Raw genomic sequence first — 17778 nt, 5'->3', positions numbered from 1 at the left:
ATGTAAACACTCTTTAGACTCAACCAAGATGTTGCTCTATTTTTTTTTTTTTGATCTTACTAATTTAGCCCTACAAGTTCCAAACCCATTACAAGCTAATGGCAGAGCTGTCAATAATAATCATTGACTTTTTCTTTTCCTACAATGAGAAATATATAAAATACTAAAATAAATATATAAAATTATAACAAAGATTACATATATAAAATAATAACATAATAACGTAAGCACAGTTTAAATCTTCATACAAGAAAAACCTGCTTTTCCAAGAGATCATAGACTTTGCTGTGACTTGGTGCACACAGATACAAAACAGACATAGCTGCCCTCGTGTTCTTCATCTAAGTATGTCCACAAGCACTCATCCAATAACTGCATACATCTAGAGGGTCCTTGATATTCAAAGCCCGTGCTGCTTTATAAAAATATTACTCATCTACTTCTGCAGTAAACACACAGGACTTGTATTGGCCCAAACTGCCAAGCAACCATCTTGAAGTAAACTGCAGTTGCTTTAAAGCAGCATGAAACAATGTCTAAATGAAAACAAATACTACTGTTAGTCTGCAGCAATAAATTTTAGTCAAAAAAATATTTAAAACACAGCTTGGCATCAGTTATGTGAGGAAGAACAAAAAGACAGAGCTCCCAGAAATTTGGACAACTACCTCACATACCAAAGAAAAGTATTTCAAAAAGCTAGCTGTGAATACTCAGCACCTCCACAAGACAAGGCTGCACCAAGACCGAGCAGACCCTTCAAGGCTGCAACCAAACCAAGCCCAAATATGGATGAACAACGAGACAAAAAATCAATTCAATTAATTTGTCCTCTAAATCGCTAGAGCACATATATATTCTACACAATGCCTAAACAAATAAGAGAAATCTTGATTTGTGAAAATTTGGAGGGTGGGATTTTTTCCTTCAGGGTTTATTTTAAAGACAAGCAGCAGTATGTCAGCACATGCTTCCTACTTTATCTTCTTTACTATTCCACATGGTACAGTCCTTGAGATGGACCTTCTTGCTGGTGGCATTTCAATCATTTCCTGCTTTAGTATGGAGAATGAACAAGGCTAGGAAGCCATTTGAAAAGAATGAAGCACAAATTCATTTTGCAAAGACATAGTGGATCACAGGCAAAATAAAGCCACATCTCTGGCTTTTGAAGCTTACTAAAGCATCCTGCTGATATGAACGATGTTCCAAAGTTAAGCTGCTCATACGCTCAGTATACTAAATACTTTAATCTAAAGCAGATTTAGTTTTACATTCAATTCCTAAATGATAACACTCCAAAACTTGTTCCAAATGAAGTTGCCTCATATTTACTGAATATTTTGTAGCTCTGGATTTAGCCAAAAAGATTAAAAAAAAAAACTGTTAAAACATTTGAAGGGTGTTAACTGCAAATAAAAAGCATAGAAAACTAGATTTCACCACTATTCAATTATTTCCCCCAAATAACAAATGTAAAGTAAGAAGTTATATTAATTTTGCCAAAATGATACATAGATAGACTGAAAATATTGATGGTATATAGTCCAAATGCATTAAAAACCTGGACCAAGGGCATTAGCATTAGAAACCTACCATAGACCACAACACTAGCTGCACTGGTATGGACCAATGGTCCATGAAGACAATTATCCAGCATCCAACATTGGTTAATAATAATCCACGGAAAACGATAACAGTAGGTCAAGTATGTAATGATATTTACTCAGCTTCTAGTTATAAATAGTCCAGAAATTCTTGAGCTTTAAGTAATATATTTCTGTTTAAAAAGCCCTTGGTACATTTTTCTGCTGTGAGTTTGTGTGTTTTAATCTAATAGACCACTGGCAAGCAGATCAGTAACAAATCAGTAACAAATTTCATAGTTTAATCACACAGGTTTCATTAGTTTCATTCTACTTGTGAGCAACTCCAAATAAACAAACAAAGATAACTCTTGTTGTAAAAAAATATATTTTTACTGATACTTAGAGCTTATAAGCATATTTAATAGACTTCATAGTCATATAAATAATGCCAGCAAACTCCCTAAAAAAGACAGTTAAATACATGTATACAAGCGCACAGATGGTCATGGATGAATAAACAATATACAGGTATCTCTGCCTTTCACAAAAACTTACGCATCACAGGAGTTTCAAGCATAACACCACTGAATCGTACATTCAGTAACAGCTTGAAGAACCGTCGCGGTTTGGTGTTAGTGTAAAACTGGATCAAAGGCCCTATTCCTCTGCACATACACCAAGCAGAAACAACTCCACACCTCAGCTTTAGCCTTAGGACAGTTCCACCCAAACCACTTTAACGTACGTTCTGCTCTCCATGAGTTCCACCACCCCAAGGCAGCTTCCAGCCCAAGAGCTAGGTTATTCCAACACTGAAAGAGCAGCTCCTTCTCCCCGCTTCCCATTTGGGGAGCAGGAAGCTAAAGGCAGGAAGACTCCAATCCTTTCAGGGGGAATCCTTTCAGGAGGGCTCCCATGCCAATATGCTTGTCAAAACCAGTGACACCTCTTGCACATGCTGTGCTCTCACTCAGTGACTGTCATCTGCAAAAGCAGTGTGCGCAATATCAAACGCTTTAAAGAGGAACACGGTTTCAATGCACAGAGCTGAATCTTTCATGCAGCAGAACCATCAACATCTGTAATCCACTCCTGTAACAGAGCCCATACGCTGATCTGTATATATACATATTTTTAAGACATCAACAGAAAAGTCAAAATAGCATTACTTTGAAAATCTATTAGTGGCTGGTTATCCCCACCTCCACCTACTCCAGCGCAGCAGATTTCTGTATTTTCTTCCCTTCTTCCCTTTCAGTTCTTGTTTCACAATCGCACCTAGAAATTTCAAGCAGCGCTCCCTAAAAACGCAGCATTCTAGACTAACCTCATCTTGAGGTCTCACAGTAACTTTAGCTCCTCGCCTTCCCCCAGGCGACTGGGCAGGGGTCAGATCCCACATGGAAGCTCTGCCTCTCAGAATCGCAGCGCTCCGTATTTCAGTACTGAGGCAACAGCGCAAGATGTTGGTCCCGAGAGGAAAGCTAAATAGTACAAATAAATAAATAAATATCAGGCCGCCTGCCCTCGGGGGCCTTATGAGAAGCGCCCGGGCTCGCAAGGGAACCGCTCAGTCCTCGCCGCCCCAGCGGAGGGCGCCGCACGGGGAGGCGCCAGGGGCTCCGCACCGCAGCGCCGGGAGGGCGGTTGGGAGGGCGGTTGGGAGGGCGGCGGGGAAGGCGGTTGGGAAGGCGGCGGGGAAGGCGGTTGGGAGGGCGCGCGAGCGGCCGTTACCCCGCCCCGCCCACCGCCCCGGCAGCGCGAGGGCTCCGCACCTGCCCGCGGCTCCGGCCGCCGCCCGCATGCGCAGGGGGCGCGGTGGCGGCGCCTCCGGGGCGCCGTAGCGCGCGCGAGGCACGCCGGGGGCTGTAGTCCCCTTGCCGCGCGCCTGCGCAGTGGCGGAGCGGCAGCATGGCGCAGCTGCCCGCGCGGTTCCGCACCGAGGACCAAAGGTGAGCGGCGGGCGCGGGGCGGCGGGGCGCAGCGCAGCGGGGCGCGCGGTGACCGGCCTGTCCCGCAGGTACGCCGTGGAGGACGTGCCCTTCTCCGTGCCCGCCGCCTCCGAGGTGCCCGACCTCAGCCAGCTCATCAACTCGCTGCTCGCGGCCCGACACGGTACGTGCTGCGCGGCGGCCCCGCGCCCGGGAGCGGCGCCGGCAGCGGTGGCGGCCGCGGCCCATCGCGCTCCCCCGCTCTGTTGCAGCCCAGCACCAGCATGTGGAGTTCGACTTCCTCGTGCGCGGGCAGTTCCTGCGGCTGCCGCTGGCTACTCACATGGAGGCCGAGAACATCCCGACGGTGAGTGCGGCGCGGCCCGCTGGGCGCCCTGCCAGCCCCGTGTCCCCGCGTCGCACTGCAAGCGGCTCTCGCTGTGTTATGCAGCTGCACTAAACACGCGTTTTGTCCGTGCGCCCAGGAAGAAGTGGTGGAAATCGAGTACGTGCAGAAGTACCTGGCGCCTCAGCCCCAGGAGTGCATCTTCCACGACGACTGGATCAGCGCCGTGCAGGCCGCCGAGGAATGGTACCGCACGGCCCCGCGGGCCTTGCTCAGCCCCGTGGGAAGCGGAGGGCTCCGGTGTCACGAGGAGTCATCCTTCTCCCTAACGATCTTCTTCATGCTTTTCTGGTTTTGTTCTGGTCTGAGCAGAACCAGTGCTTTGGAAAGCAGCTCACCTTAAAGATCTCTGTCCTGTGCTGACATTAACACAAGTGAAGAATAACGAGGGTCACAGGAGGTGATATAGCTCTGATACAAACGTGTGAGATCAGTGCTGCTCCCCATCCTGTCTCTCAAAGGACAGTGATGGTTTCCTTCTTTCCAGTTTCCTTAAGCAAACTTTTTACTTCAAAAGTGACAGCCACGTAGCAGCAAATATATCTGCAGAGCTTTCGTGCTGCAGAGCTCTTTAAAAACAAACAAAAACAATACTTTTAATTGGCATTTTCTACTGTAATTCCAAATTTATTGTCCACTCAGGTAGGCAACTTTCCTCTGCTATGTAATGGTTTGAAAATGCTTTGAGATCCTCTAGTACCGTGTTGTGAGCAATAAGTTATTGCTCACAGTCTTTCATCATCATATCAGTCTTTCATTTTAAATAACATGAGATCTTACAAGATCAGCGTTACCTACCAGCAGACATAGTACTCTTCTTTCACTGGTTTTTCTTTTTCCCTTTACTCCTAGCATTGCAGTTGTAGGCTTTCTCGAAGACTAGCTCTGTAACAAAACTTCATTTACTTTCCACAACTCAATTTTTACACAAAGTATTCAGTAGTTCATTTCAGCTCACCAGTCACTACGCTAATGTTTACCTAAGCCGCTGATATACAAGTTTGTTTTTTTCATAAATTTCTGTTTTAAGGACAAGAATGTTTCAATTTCTGTACCCTGTAGGATATTAACTGGCTCCTACGACCAGACTGCTCGGATCTGGTCTTTGGAAGGCAAATCCATTATGACAATAGCTGGGCACACGGACGTAGTGAAGGACGTGGCATGGGTAAAACAAGGTCAGTATATCTCACTGTGGATTAATAACAGTTTGATTCATTGACAGAAAAACATCATTTTTCCGCAACCAAAGAATATTCAATAACCCAAGTGTTATGATTAAGCATGTCAGAACAATAAGCCTGTCAGATATAACTGCACCTAAAGAAAGGTCCCTTGACATGTTGGAGCCTGTTTAACATGTTTAACATGCATTAACTGTTTAACATGCATGCACCCTGTCTCTAAGCAGACTTCATTAGCAGCTGTTCTTACACATATTTACATTCATTGCATTTGCAGGGTAATATGATGCAAATGAGAAGTGTACCTCTTATTTATTCTTTGACTGGAATAATTAGTAGAAAGGCTCTGGGAAGTGGAGCTGAGTGTGAGCGCGACTTCTTTCTTTCTCAGACAGCTTATCATGCCTGTTACTCAGTGCTTCTATGGACCAAACTATCCTGCTCTGGGAGTGGAATGTGGAGAGAAACAAAGTGAAAGCCCTGCACTGCTGCAGGGGCCATGCTGGCAGCGTGGACTCCATAGCAGTTGACTGCACAAGAACTAAAGTGAGTGACTCGCAGAGAGCGATCTCCATATCTGGGGATATTAACAGCCTGTATCTCAGAAACCCTGTTTTGGTCACTAAGACTTCCAGTCTTGTTGTAAATGATGGTTAATAAGGATTACAGGTGTTGCATCAACACGAGGTCATCTTTTCAAATACTGTACCTCCAGTACTGCAAAAAGCTGAGTGTGACTTTACACGGCACAGAGCATTGTAAAAGATTTGCTTTTGACTTCTGTGAGCAAATTTGAGTGTGGGTTGCAATGGACTCTTTTCAAATTAGCCCTAAATTCCCACAATAGTATCGGATGTGAAAGGAAACCTCACGTGAAGTGGCAGAAGAGTTTCTTTCCTTTCATCCGTGAATTTAACAGTAAGTGCATACATACTGAGGGTGGAGTCACCCTTCTGTGCTCGACTCTGTCAGACAGGTTAAAATAAAACCTTCTGGGGCAGAAGGAAATGAAGAGGTCTTTTTTTTTGTAGACTTTTTTTTTTTCCCCCCAAAGGAAAAAAATATATACCAAAAATCTGTTTTCAGAGATTCTGGTGCTGTTGTTCATGTGTTATAAAGCATTGGCTGCTTTTTCAAGCAGCATGTGGATGCTGCATGGTACAGCTTAAAAGTTCTTTCTTGATCAACTTCTAACAAAACGTTTCTATTCGTACAGTTCTGCAGTGGATCTTGGGATAAGATGTTAAAGATCTGGTCTGCAGGTAAGATAAGTGTAAACTGTGATTCTTGGCTTTGTAGAATTTCAAAGTGGTACATATGACAATGATGGATATTAGAATATTTTTGTCTTTAAGGAAAGCAGGCATATGTAATAATACTGAAGGCAAGCTACAACAATTTTTTGCAGTAGCTTTCCAAAACTATATATCACTATTTTAAGTTCTGTTTTTTGTTTGCAAACACAGTTTTTAGATATGGTTGACAATTGCCTGCTGCCATTTACGTTACTCAGAACACTCAGTAGTTTGTATCTATTTCATATGTTTTATCATACGAAAATCTATTTCAAAAGTCTATAAACAGAATTTGTCTTCTGTCGTAGTACCTACAGATGAAGAGGATGAAATGGAAGAGGCAGCTAACAGACCACGGAAAAAGCAGAAAACTGAACAGTTGGGACTCACAAGGGTAAAATGCCATCCAGATTTGCCCACAATTTCATTTTAAAACTGTGGCCATGTAAAATAATTTCACTTTGTTAAAAATGGAATATGGAATGGAATATATATGGAATATATCTGGTGATATGTCTGGGGCTGACCACACATGATTTTTTGTTGAAACAATAGCTTAGTCTGTGATGCTCATTCTAGTTTCTTTTCACCCTTGAATTGTAGACCCCCCTCACAACCCTGTCTGGCCACACAGAAGCCATCTCTTCTGTGCTGTGGTCAGATGCTGAAGAAATCTGCAGCGCATCCTGGGACCACACCATCAAACTGTGGGATGCTGAGACAGGAGGTGTCAAATCAACTTTGGTGAGACCACCATATGCAGCTTAAAGTGTTGTGTCAGTAGGTGCAACTGAAGTCCAGATTAAAGGAAGAAGTTGCACAGAACCAAAGACAGGAGCTCCTTTGAGTTACTCCTTTTTCTTTCTTTTTTGACAGACAGGAAACAAGGTGTTTAATTCTGTCTCCTACTCCCCGCTGTGTCGACGCTTGGCGTCTGGGAGCACTGACAGACATATTAGACTGTGGGATCCTCGCAGCAAAGGTGAGCTGACCCAGGCACGTGCACGCACTTGTTTCTTCACAATTGGAACTTCTCCTTGGTGGAAGACAATCTCACAGACTGTTTTCTGGTGCCATATGGGAGCTTTTATGTAATATAAAGATTATTTTTATTTTCCTTCATCTGATGCAAGACTCTTTCAATTTCTTACCTAACAATATGGAAAATGAATTTGGCACAATTGAACATTCTGTATTTTTTTTTTAACTTACAAATAAATGTTCAGTTGTGAAGTTACATACCTAAAAACTTTGCTTGTTTGATTTGGTTTGGTTTTATGTTGGTGAGCTGGCTGTCACAGCTAAGTTTAAATTGGGAGGATGATCATTGGAGTGAAATAGTAACCAATTTGTTCTCATGTAATGCTGCCATGTCTGGCAAGGTGGCTATACCCTTATGACTGAGCCTACCAGATTTATTTCATACATTTTTACTTGTTGAGCTTCTATAAATTTGATTGAGGGTTTAAGAGCATTGTCTTCAAGCTTCCCCTCCCAGTCCCTCCTCTTCACAGGGGAAAAAAAAAATGTAAAGAGAGTTTAGTAGGGCAGTTTTTTTTTTCCTTTTACCAGAACTTGTATGGCAATATACTTTCGTTTTTTGAAATTAGAATTACAGAATAATGGGAAAGAAACTCTTACCTGGAACCCCCAAGTGTGGTTCTTACAGCTTTTTCTCCCTTGATTTTGTATGCCTCTTGAAAGGCAATGCTTCAGGTGGCATCTGCTGAGTGGTGTTTTTCTTCTTCTGTCCAGATGGCTCCTTGGTCCTCCTATCCCTGACCTCTCACACAGGCTGGGTGACAGCTGTGAAGTGGTCCCCCACCCATGAGCACCAGCTGATTTCAGGTTCTCTGGACAACATCGTGAAGCTCTGGGACACAAGGAGGTAAAACAAACATGCATTCTCTGCTGTTTAAAGGCATGTGAGCTTGTAGAGTCATCTAACCTAGCGAAACAGGAAAAACAGCCTGAAAAGTAAACAGAGAGAAAGAAATGAGAAAGAACAGCCTCAGTGTTTGTGAAAATCCTTTAGCATTTAGGAGTCAAGCACATTAGGAATGGGAGAAAAATACTTGTGCCTACCAGACTAGCAATAGCTTAACAACTTTGAGAGCTGTGTGATGGTCCAGCACAAGACTTACCCATCATTAAAAACAGCAGTGATTGAAATGCAAAAGACAGTGATGATAACATTGCTACTGGGATTAAGAACAGGAGAGGCAAAACATATTCTGTTTCTAAAGAATGAGCTTAATAGTGTGAAGTTTTACTTGCTACCCTTTTCAGAGCTTTCATGACAAATCTCTAAGGAGAGAATGAGATTGGATTTGTAAGAGGTAAGTGCTTTGTCTGGAGAATACACTGTCAAGCTGTATCCAAATAGGAGAAAAATGTATAACAAATCAAAAACAAAACAAAAAAACCCACAAACTCTTTAACCTTGATCCCATTAAAATCATGTGCAAGAAGGTGAAAAAATATTGCCACTTTTTCTTTTGGGGTTGTAGATGTTAAAACTGACATGATGAGCTCTGGAAAAAGCAATAAAAACACAAAGATGGTGGATATCTGTCCTGTGTGAAGGCATCTATAACTGTTAGACCACATCTGTTTGATAGTATCCTGCCAATGTTTCTTCCTGGGATCGCTCTTGCATACAGTAACTGCTCACATAACTTCAGCTGTGTGACAGTAAATGTCTTTGTTTTACCAGTTGCAAAGCTCCTCTGTACGACTTGGCTGCCCATGAAGACAAGGTTTTGTGTGTGGACTGGACAGAAGCAGGGGTAAGAACCTCAGGGGCAAGATGCTCAGTTACATGCAGAGTGGTTAGGAAGAGGCCTACAGCAGCTACAAAGCATCTTTCCTTTATGGTTAAATGTGGAAGAGAGCAGGAAGTTTTTACGTGCTTTGATACTGGGTAAAAGAGAAGGAGTTACCATGCTGCACATTGCAGCACTTCCCACGTTATCACACTATGAAGGATGATGGAGGTTTAAGTTCCATGGCATTAATTGGACATTACACCAACATTCCAAGCAGGGAAGGATGTGAGAACAGCAGAATACCCTAATGAGAAATACGTGTATTTTAAGGTACTGTTTGCTCCAATGGGGAGCAAAGAGGGACCATGTACCAACAGCTGGGTCATTACAGTTCCCCCTTCAACATGTACTGCCAAGTGACCTGTTCTGTTACTGTAGTGAGAAACACAGATGTGTAAAAGGGGAGAAACAATTCTGTTAACATTTAGGTTCTCAGGAAATGGGGAAAGGCAGGAAAAGCTTCTGAAATTTTCCCACAGAAATTCGCTTTTTTCTACTTTTTCTGCTCTTTGGGTCTGGGTTTTGGATATATGTTCAAGTTCATTGTTCATTCCCTTCTCATTTAGCTCTTCAAAGGAAACTGGAAAAATCGGGTATTCTGCTTAGTTTTGTTACTAATCACAGTTTGTTTCTCCTCTCAGTTGCTCCTGAGTGGTGGTGCAGACAACAAACTGTACTGCTACAAATACCCAGCCGTAACCTCTGATGTTGGAGCATGAAGGTCAACAGCCAGAAGATTTGTAAAATATACTTTGCAGCAGTCCCTCTTTGTTGGCATCCCTCTACAACTTACATCTGAAGACAAGAGTTTCCTGTAGCACAGAGAGCTTTTTTTTGTATTAGTAACCTATATCCTTATATAAAGGAGGAAGGGCAACAAGCAGCTTTGAACAAGGTTTGTGTGGAAACAGAACTCAAATGATGTTCCCTCTCTTTTTGATGAGCAAACATGGCATTGAACTAACATCTTTTCTCTTGTAAGAAGACTCTACAAAACCTACTGCCATGTATTAACAGCTGTTCCTGATATTTGCAGAAAAAATACTCACTGGACTAAATTATTTTTTAAGTTTACCCCTTTTTCCTTAAAATAAAACTTTTGTCTATAGTTCATTGCTTTAGTGCCTCACTTCAGATAGAGGTTAGACTTCTGCCACTCATTTCAGCATGACTGTAGCCAGTTCTTTAGATTAAGTCCTTAACTGACAAGTCCAGCCCTGCTGTTGGGGATAAGACTTTTGTTTGTGATAGAAATGCACTTATAAAGGAATTTGACAGACTCACTGGGAAGTGGAAGAATCTGTTTCTACTGCTCAGAAGTTAGGGCTGTCCATGTGTGCTTTATAAATATATCCCTGACTTGTTCCACAGGACTTAATCTATTGCAGTAGGACTAAAGCGATACCTTATTTGTAAAAAAACATTCCAGTACATCTTTACAAAATGAGATGTCCAGTGCCTTTGAAAACTGCAGCCATTAGTGAGACTGCTACAAATTGTTATTGGTCATTTGAGCCTTTGCTCACTTGCATCAATGTAGTTCAGAAACATTTTATTTAGACTTTCTTACCTCTAAGTGGCCATTAATTGTGTCACTATCAAACACTGAATCCATTAGACCTACCACACTTGCCAGCTGTAGTAAATACACAGAGTCTAGCTACAAAGGCAAGGTTGCAGGAGATTGCAGTTGAGGAGTAGAAAGTTTTTACACCTGCTTCTCAACTTCTCTTATTCAGAATAGTACAGCATCAGGGACAGAAAAAAAAAAAAAACTAATTAAACGATATTAATGATATAAAGGGATACTAGTGTAACTACAACATACGTTTCTTGATGATATTCTTAAAATACTTTCAAATTTTTTTGGAGGAGAGAAGGACCTGCTTTGTTTTTGAAAGACTTTGCAGTTTGTTGTTTTTTTGTTTGGTTGTTTACTGTATCCTAATACCTGGCTTAAGCAATTAACTTGTGTTAGCAGGCATACACTACTGTATGTACAGTTCACACATCATTCATTAAGGCACACATCAGGAGAGTTAATTTAGGAAAGGGGCTCACCTGCTTGGTCTCTGGTCACTCCCATTTTCTGCTCATGTGCCTCCTTTTGGCCCAACTGTCTCTTTGAGCCTCCTTTTGCTGAGACTTTCCATCTCTGCTTCTGGATGATTTCCATCCTTTGCTGCAGCCAGGCTTGGCAGAGCATTGCTCTTTCTGTCTCACTGGCATTTTGTTCGTTGATTTTCTTTAAAGTCCTCTGCCTTCTCTCAACTGAGACACTGAATGAAAAACATGGGGAGGAGCCTGTAGCTGTCCTAGTGAAAGCAACACAACAAAACCTGGATCCCAACACGAGTAGGGTGAAGTTGGCCACGGCACGGTCCATGAAAGCAGCAGCTTTTCCATAAACCAGGGGCCCCTTCACCACAGCCGGGCTGTGAGCCCCACGCTTGGTGCTGCCCGCAGCAATCTCAGCCTGCGGCAGCTCGAGCCTTTCAGCCTCTCAAACTGCACCTTCCACTTCGGAAACTTGCTCCCCAGCCAGATGCTTCACTGCTGCTCGTGCCCCCTTGAGATAAACTCGTTTCAAAGCACCCTAGTGGCAACTTCTGCAGGACCACTTAACCTCGTGCTGAGGCAGAAAAGGGCCCTTAGTTCAGTCTGCTGTTGTAGCTGTCAGCGTGGAGGCTGCAAAACACTTCAGATCAATTGCTGTTTCCAAAACACTCCTGTAACCCATAAGTCACAAGAATCCTTCCAGACAGATCCCCTGGAAAACATCCAAGGAGCTGAGATCCAACTTCCTCTGCTCGTGAGCGTGCCATCGAAACGCCCCGCTCGCGGCTGTGCCTTCCAAGAGACACGGAGCACAGATTCCAGCTCTGCACAGCGACATTCCCGGGCCTGCGTCCACATCCGAGCATTGCTATGGAGGAAACGTCACAACACGGAGCGTTCCACGAGCCGGCGCCGGGTGAACACACAGGTATCACCCTCACACACCGCACGGGGGACAGGGCTTACCACCCGTTCACTATTTACAATGGAATTTAGCCATTTAGCCTGTGTCAAATATTTTTATACAAAAGGCAGGATTTAGCACCAAAACGAAAAAGGGGATCATTTCAAGCTCTCCAGTTTAGTCCTTGCAAGCAAGATAATTCCTGCAATGCTGTCCCCATTTAACGTATCAAGAAATAAGAGGAAGTTTAGAAAAGAACACAGCTGCCTGAAGCCACCGCATCGCCCAGGGATGTTCAAGATCTTGATCTGACCCTGCCATCTGCAGCTCATGGCAGGCATTGCAAAAGTAAAGCTGGAGCAACGAGGCAGCATCAGCACATCTGCAGTAAATTCTTTATTATATAAATGCCTAATTTTACTGCCCAGGCTGGCCAAAGACTGCAACAAACATTCATGGATACAGCAGCTTCTCCGTCTCGGCCTCATACACGTAAACATAGATCTTCCTCCCTGTGTCTAGCAGACCCCAGCCACATGTTTGGTTTTGGCATATCCATGAATTATTTGACAATGTATTTAATTTACCCCATAACATAGTATCTTCCTTCAAAATATTGGGACAAAGCTAGTACAAAGCCTATTATCGAGTTATGCAACCCATGAAGTCCAATGAGATCTGTGTGAACGGTTCCCAGAGACTATCTTCTTGGTGTTGTTCTTCCCTTCCCTTCTCTCTCCCAGGACAAAAATCCTGACATAAAACTATATTTGGGAATAATTGGTCCGAAGATATTAGAAAGATAATATCATCATTTCGGATGGGAAAACTCAATAGCAAATTTCTATGAAAGTAATGGAAAAAAATCACAATAAAGTGAGTTACAGTATAATTCAATAATCAGAAGAACAAAAACAAAATTCAGCACTAGAGGTGTATTTAGTTAGCTCCAGCCTCTCCCTCTGCTAACCCTGAGCAAAACAAAAAAAGTTTATTTTTCATTCTTTGAAAATAACACAGCTATGGTTATCATTCCTATTCTGAAACTGAGCTGAAAAATCAACAGCTTATTTTCAAAAGTCACTGTCAACGTAATAAAGCTAGTATATAGCCAACTACCATTAAACCCATTTTAGAATGTAAAACTAAGTTTTGCACACCTGTAAAGGTACTTTCCCCAAAGTCTGAAGTGAACTGCAAGTTTAGCTTGTATCCTGAACTCTGACATTTCTGACACTTTTATTTTTATAGAGCTCTCTAGTCATGTCTTCCTTGACAGATGCTTCAAATTTTGTTGAATGATGCTAACGACAAGGAGACTTCTTGCAAGTTACTGAAATTCTCAAGTCATTTGCATTCATCTTACTTTTTCTTCTCTTCTATTTGCATCTTATCTTTTTATTTAGTAGGAAATAGTTTACCACTATATTTACCAAATACATTTTTTAGATATTCAGAGATAACGACAGTACTGTAAGTACTGGGTTTATTAAGAAGCTGTGAAAAGTCACCTTAAAAATGTAAGAAGTGTTAAATAATTTCCTACTCTCACACTATTTCCAGATAAATTATTCTACTTTTTTATTTTTTTATTTCTTTTAAAATAGAATGGCTTTTCTCAACCAGAGTCACTTTCCAGCTTCCAAATAGCTGTTTCCCCACCTGCTGCTGCATTTGATAGTGAACCTACACAGCAAATACTACGAGGTTTACCTGACATGGCCTGGGATGGCTATGCAATAACAAGATCAGTATCTTGTTATGTACACAGTTAGAGTTTCTTTTTTTAAAGCTTGTGGAAGCCTCACTTCCTTCCTTCTAGATCCATGGCACCTGTATCTCCTCGTTCATTCACAAATTACACAGCAGAGAGGTCATCATTGCTTTTTGCTGTTACTGGTGGCGAAGTTTTTCCCTCATTAAAATAAACTTATACCAAGTTATATGAGTTTTGTGTAGGCCAGTAAATTGTCAGGACAAACTCAACACACTTCACTAAATTTCAGTACATCTAACGTTAGGACGTAGATTTAATCATATATGCTTAGAGTTATTTCCCCACCATAAAAATACATACTTAGCTTATGCTTTTAATTTGTCCAGTCTCATTAATTATCAGCTTCTTTCTTAAGCACTATTTTCCTCCTCTCTGTAGTTTGCTGTAAAGCATGAAGAAAGCCTAAGAAACTTGATAATCAGAAATACAGCTTCAGGGAAGTTTGAACATTGGTACACAAACAAGTGGAAAAGGTTAGTAAAAATGGATGAAGTGGTAGCACATGAACCAGGCAATTTCATAATGCTGTATTTTGAACTTTAATCAAAAATCTCTGAAAGGAAAATATCTAGACAAAGTGGAAAGTGCAAGTGCTGGAAAGCACAAGTGCTGGAAAGCTAAAATCATTAAAGCCAATGAGCACTGGCATAACAATCAACACAGCTGAATAGAAAACTTTACTTTTTAAAGTGACTTGCCAGTTCCGTTAATTTGGAGCCTGTGTCTGTCCTGAACACAATTAGGCAATTTTATAACCTAATTCTGTGATTGAAAGTTAGAAGGTGCTTTGTGCATCAAACAGGGGATGTGGGAATCCAGAGGAATCTGCTGAACAGATGCACTTGGAACAAGAGTCTTCAAGGTGTGGTGGGGCAATTATCAAGACGTTAGTTGCTTTTTTCTATAATGTTTTGGATTCATAAACATGTATTCTCTAATCTCCCCTGTTAAAATAAACACAGTAATTTGCTGTGTAATTCAAGCAGTGCATTTTCATCTCTTCCATATCTTTTCAGTCTTGGATTTTGCATAATCATTAGCCTGAGTCCTCCCTGGAAGGTTCATACAAATTTGGGATTGGTTTCAATCCTGATGTAAATAAATAAATAATCAGAAAGTCAAAATCTGCCTTAACTCATCTCAGGATCAGGATCCAGAATTTGTTCAAGCTGCTTGTGAGATCACAGCGACCTTTCACTTTTCCACCCTTAATCTCAAATGAGGAATCTGATAGTTCAGCACATTCTGTATTATTAGTTCATTACTTTGGTGGAATTTATGGTTTTGGAACTTACTGGCTGGAGTTTTTAAACTCTCCTGAAACAGAGATAAAGCACAGTTCTTGGGGTTACACAAAATATCTTTCTTCCATGAATATGCAGGAGGTCTTCTTTATATCCGTAGAATCTAAAAGAAAAAAGTAATTAGAAGGCTTTGCCTTTCATTTTTAAGAGCACAACCCCCCATCTCACTGGAGAGTCTCTATTGATTTTTTGGAAATTGCAGTTAGCTGAAACGCTTTCTAGATCTAAACAGCACCGAAACACATTTTGATTTCAGTTACACTGGTGTAATCCTAGAACACCTCAGTTAAGTCACTGAAGCCTATCAAAGTCAAAAGAACAAAGTTACAAGCAGCCTATCCGAATGTAATTTGTAATAACTAGACTGAATGTAATCGACAATAACTAGATCTTATATCTCGATGCAGTTGAAAATTAAGAGTCAGAACAGTTTTCAAAAAAAAAAATCAAATGCTGCATGTCAACAAAGCCCTTTCTTGAAGGGAAAGAAAAAAAAAAGAAGAAAAAGACTTGTTTTCATAGAAACTCCTTTCATAATAAAGACACTGCAGATTCCCATTTCAGTTTTTCCAGTCTCATCAGCTGGAAGTGTATGAATCTAGAGAGCTGCTGTGAAAGGAAGCCACTATTTTTGCAAGGAAAGCAAGTTAGAACCCATGTATTAACCCCACCAGGTACCATTCTGAATCTTTGGACTACCTACAGCATCGCTTGCTAGAGATAAGCACAGGATTATATGAGACGAATTTTTAGCTGACCAAATTATTCTTGTAAAGAATAACAATATCCTATGCTGAGGAAGTTGATTTTTTAAAACAGGAAAATATAATACTGACTTATAATCTTTTCTCTGCTTGCTGCAGTATAGTGCAGCAACTGTAAAGATTTTCAGTTTTGGGATATGTCTGCACTGTATCTGACATGCCTTGGCAGATACGTCAGAAAGCACTAATTTTGCTTAGCTGGTTTGAGCAAAGCTTGCATCTTTTCCTACTGGCCTTTTCCTTTACTCGCTTGCTATTATTTATGACACAACAGTTCGTAAGGGTGCCATTGGAAAAAATACAGAGAAATATAAACTCTTTTTCGTTTCCCTGTGCAGTAATATCTTCTTGACATTTACTTTTCTTATTTTGTTGTCCATCTGGTGTTTGACGAGGAATGTACCAAGTTTCTTATTCCTCACAAGAATATCAAGGCCGAGGTTGTAAAGGTCTTTTAAATATGTCAGGTTTTGACCTGGAGGCTAAAATGACCAAATATATAAAATGATTCTGGGTGTCTAATGCATTGCTACTTTATCCTTCTTCCCATATTCATTACTGACTACGTTATGATACAAAAGCCATTAATTACTGCAGGCAATACCATTTGCCTTTGACACATTTTTCCCCCTTTACATTTACTCTGTTTCTGATATTAATTTTCCTGTTAGCAGAATTACAGAGCAGCTGGAGAAGACATGGTAGGTGCAAATGAACTACAGCCGCTGCTCTAGCAAAGACCATTGCAGGGAAGGGACTGTTGCATCTATTACAGTGCAGATCAAAGTGGATGGAAATGCTCATAGAGACATAAGTGCATCAGCTTTATTATATTTTCTTTTAAATTACATCAGAAAAAAAAACGTGCGTGGCTCTGGCACTGACGGCGGCGCAGCAAGGTAGGGCTGTCGCGCGCAGGAAACTGTCTCTAATTCCACTGGATCCACACTTGGAAAAAAGGAAAATAATTTTGTTTTCCTTCTAATTTTAATGGCAGCTGTCGGAAAGCCACTCAGCAGTTTGGAATGTTAGACATATTCCCTTTGGAGCCAAGTTAGAGGGAAGCAGAGGAAGCCAAAAGCACTAAACCGATAGCTGTGGAACCCTGGAATAAAACTTACTGCATGTTAAAAATACGGACAACCACATTCTTCATCATATGGAGCTGCCTCTCAACCTGCACAATCAGGCCCTAAACTACACCTAGTTGTGGACTCACATCATCTGTTTTCACTAAATAATCGTGTAGGATATATATATACAACATCTCTAAAAATAAACCTACCAGTCTTACTGCAGGGGAAGCGACAATGTCTGCCAGCCAACAAAAAGAGTGATTTTCATTCTACTTACAATTCAGGAAAAATACTCATGTTTGCCAAATTAAAAAAAAATAACAAAACTGATGGGAACGGAAAAATATTTTCATGCTGAAATAGGATATTACAAACAATGGAGATAAAAGTCAGATCTGTCAATATCCTTTTTAAAGGAACTCTCTGAATCAGAGCAGCTAATTTTTGTAGGCAAGATATAACCTTAAAGCAATAATACTACAATTTTTTTGACATCTATTTATGCAATAATTTCTTTAGCAAATAATGATGGGACACATTCACCCCATGCATACATATTTGTGTGGGAATTTCTTCTGGCCTGCTGGTTTTAATTTTCAGCTCTTCTGGCATTTTTTCAGCTCAGGACTATTTTTATTTCTGGATTTTTTCCAATGATAGAA

General features: G+C 41.2%; 1 protein-coding gene across 1 annotated transcript; it reads left to right on the top strand.

Moving 5' to 3' along the window:
* The first annotated feature begins 3475 nt into the window (after positions 1 to 3475).
* WDR12 (WD repeat domain 12) lies at positions 3476 to 10341 on the top strand. Its single transcript, XM_088523755.1, has 13 exons — positions 3476 to 3541; positions 3610 to 3704; positions 3793 to 3887; positions 4006 to 4112; positions 4989 to 5104; positions 5502 to 5656; positions 6327 to 6372; positions 6714 to 6799; positions 7009 to 7149; positions 7282 to 7387; positions 8161 to 8293; positions 9122 to 9194; positions 9875 to 10341. The coding sequence occupies exons 1-13, from the start codon at positions 3501 to 3503 to the stop codon at positions 9950 to 9952; spliced, it is 1272 nt and encodes a 423-aa protein (XP_088379881.1). The 5' UTR covers positions 3476 to 3500; the 3' UTR covers positions 9953 to 10341.
* The last annotated feature ends 7437 nt before the right edge of the window (positions 10342 to 17778 follow it).

The sequence above is a fragment of the Tinamus guttatus genome, unplaced genomic scaffold, assembly GCF_059628265.1.
Source record: "Tinamus guttatus ecotype Peru unplaced genomic scaffold, ASM5962826v1 Tinamus_guttatus_pri_ptg000197l, whole genome shotgun sequence".
Lineage (NCBI taxonomy): Eukaryota > Metazoa > Chordata > Aves > Tinamiformes > Tinamidae > Tinamus > Tinamus guttatus.
This window is presented reverse-complemented; position numbering and strand designations above follow the sequence as displayed.

Excerpts from the sequence above, each read along its gene's own strand:
- WDR12 (XM_088523755.1), top strand. The coding sequence starts at position 3,501 with ATGGCGCAGCTGCCCGCGCGGTTCCGCACCGAGGACCAAAG. Across the intron at positions 8,294-9,121 it reads AAGCTCTGGGACACAAGGAG|TTGCAAAGCTCCTCTGTACG; the intron begins GTAAAACAAACA and ends TTGTTTTACCAG. Across the intron at positions 9,195-9,874 it reads TGGACTGGACAGAAGCAGGG|TTGCTCCTGAGTGGTGGTGC; the intron begins GTAAGAACCTCA and ends TTCTCCTCTCAG.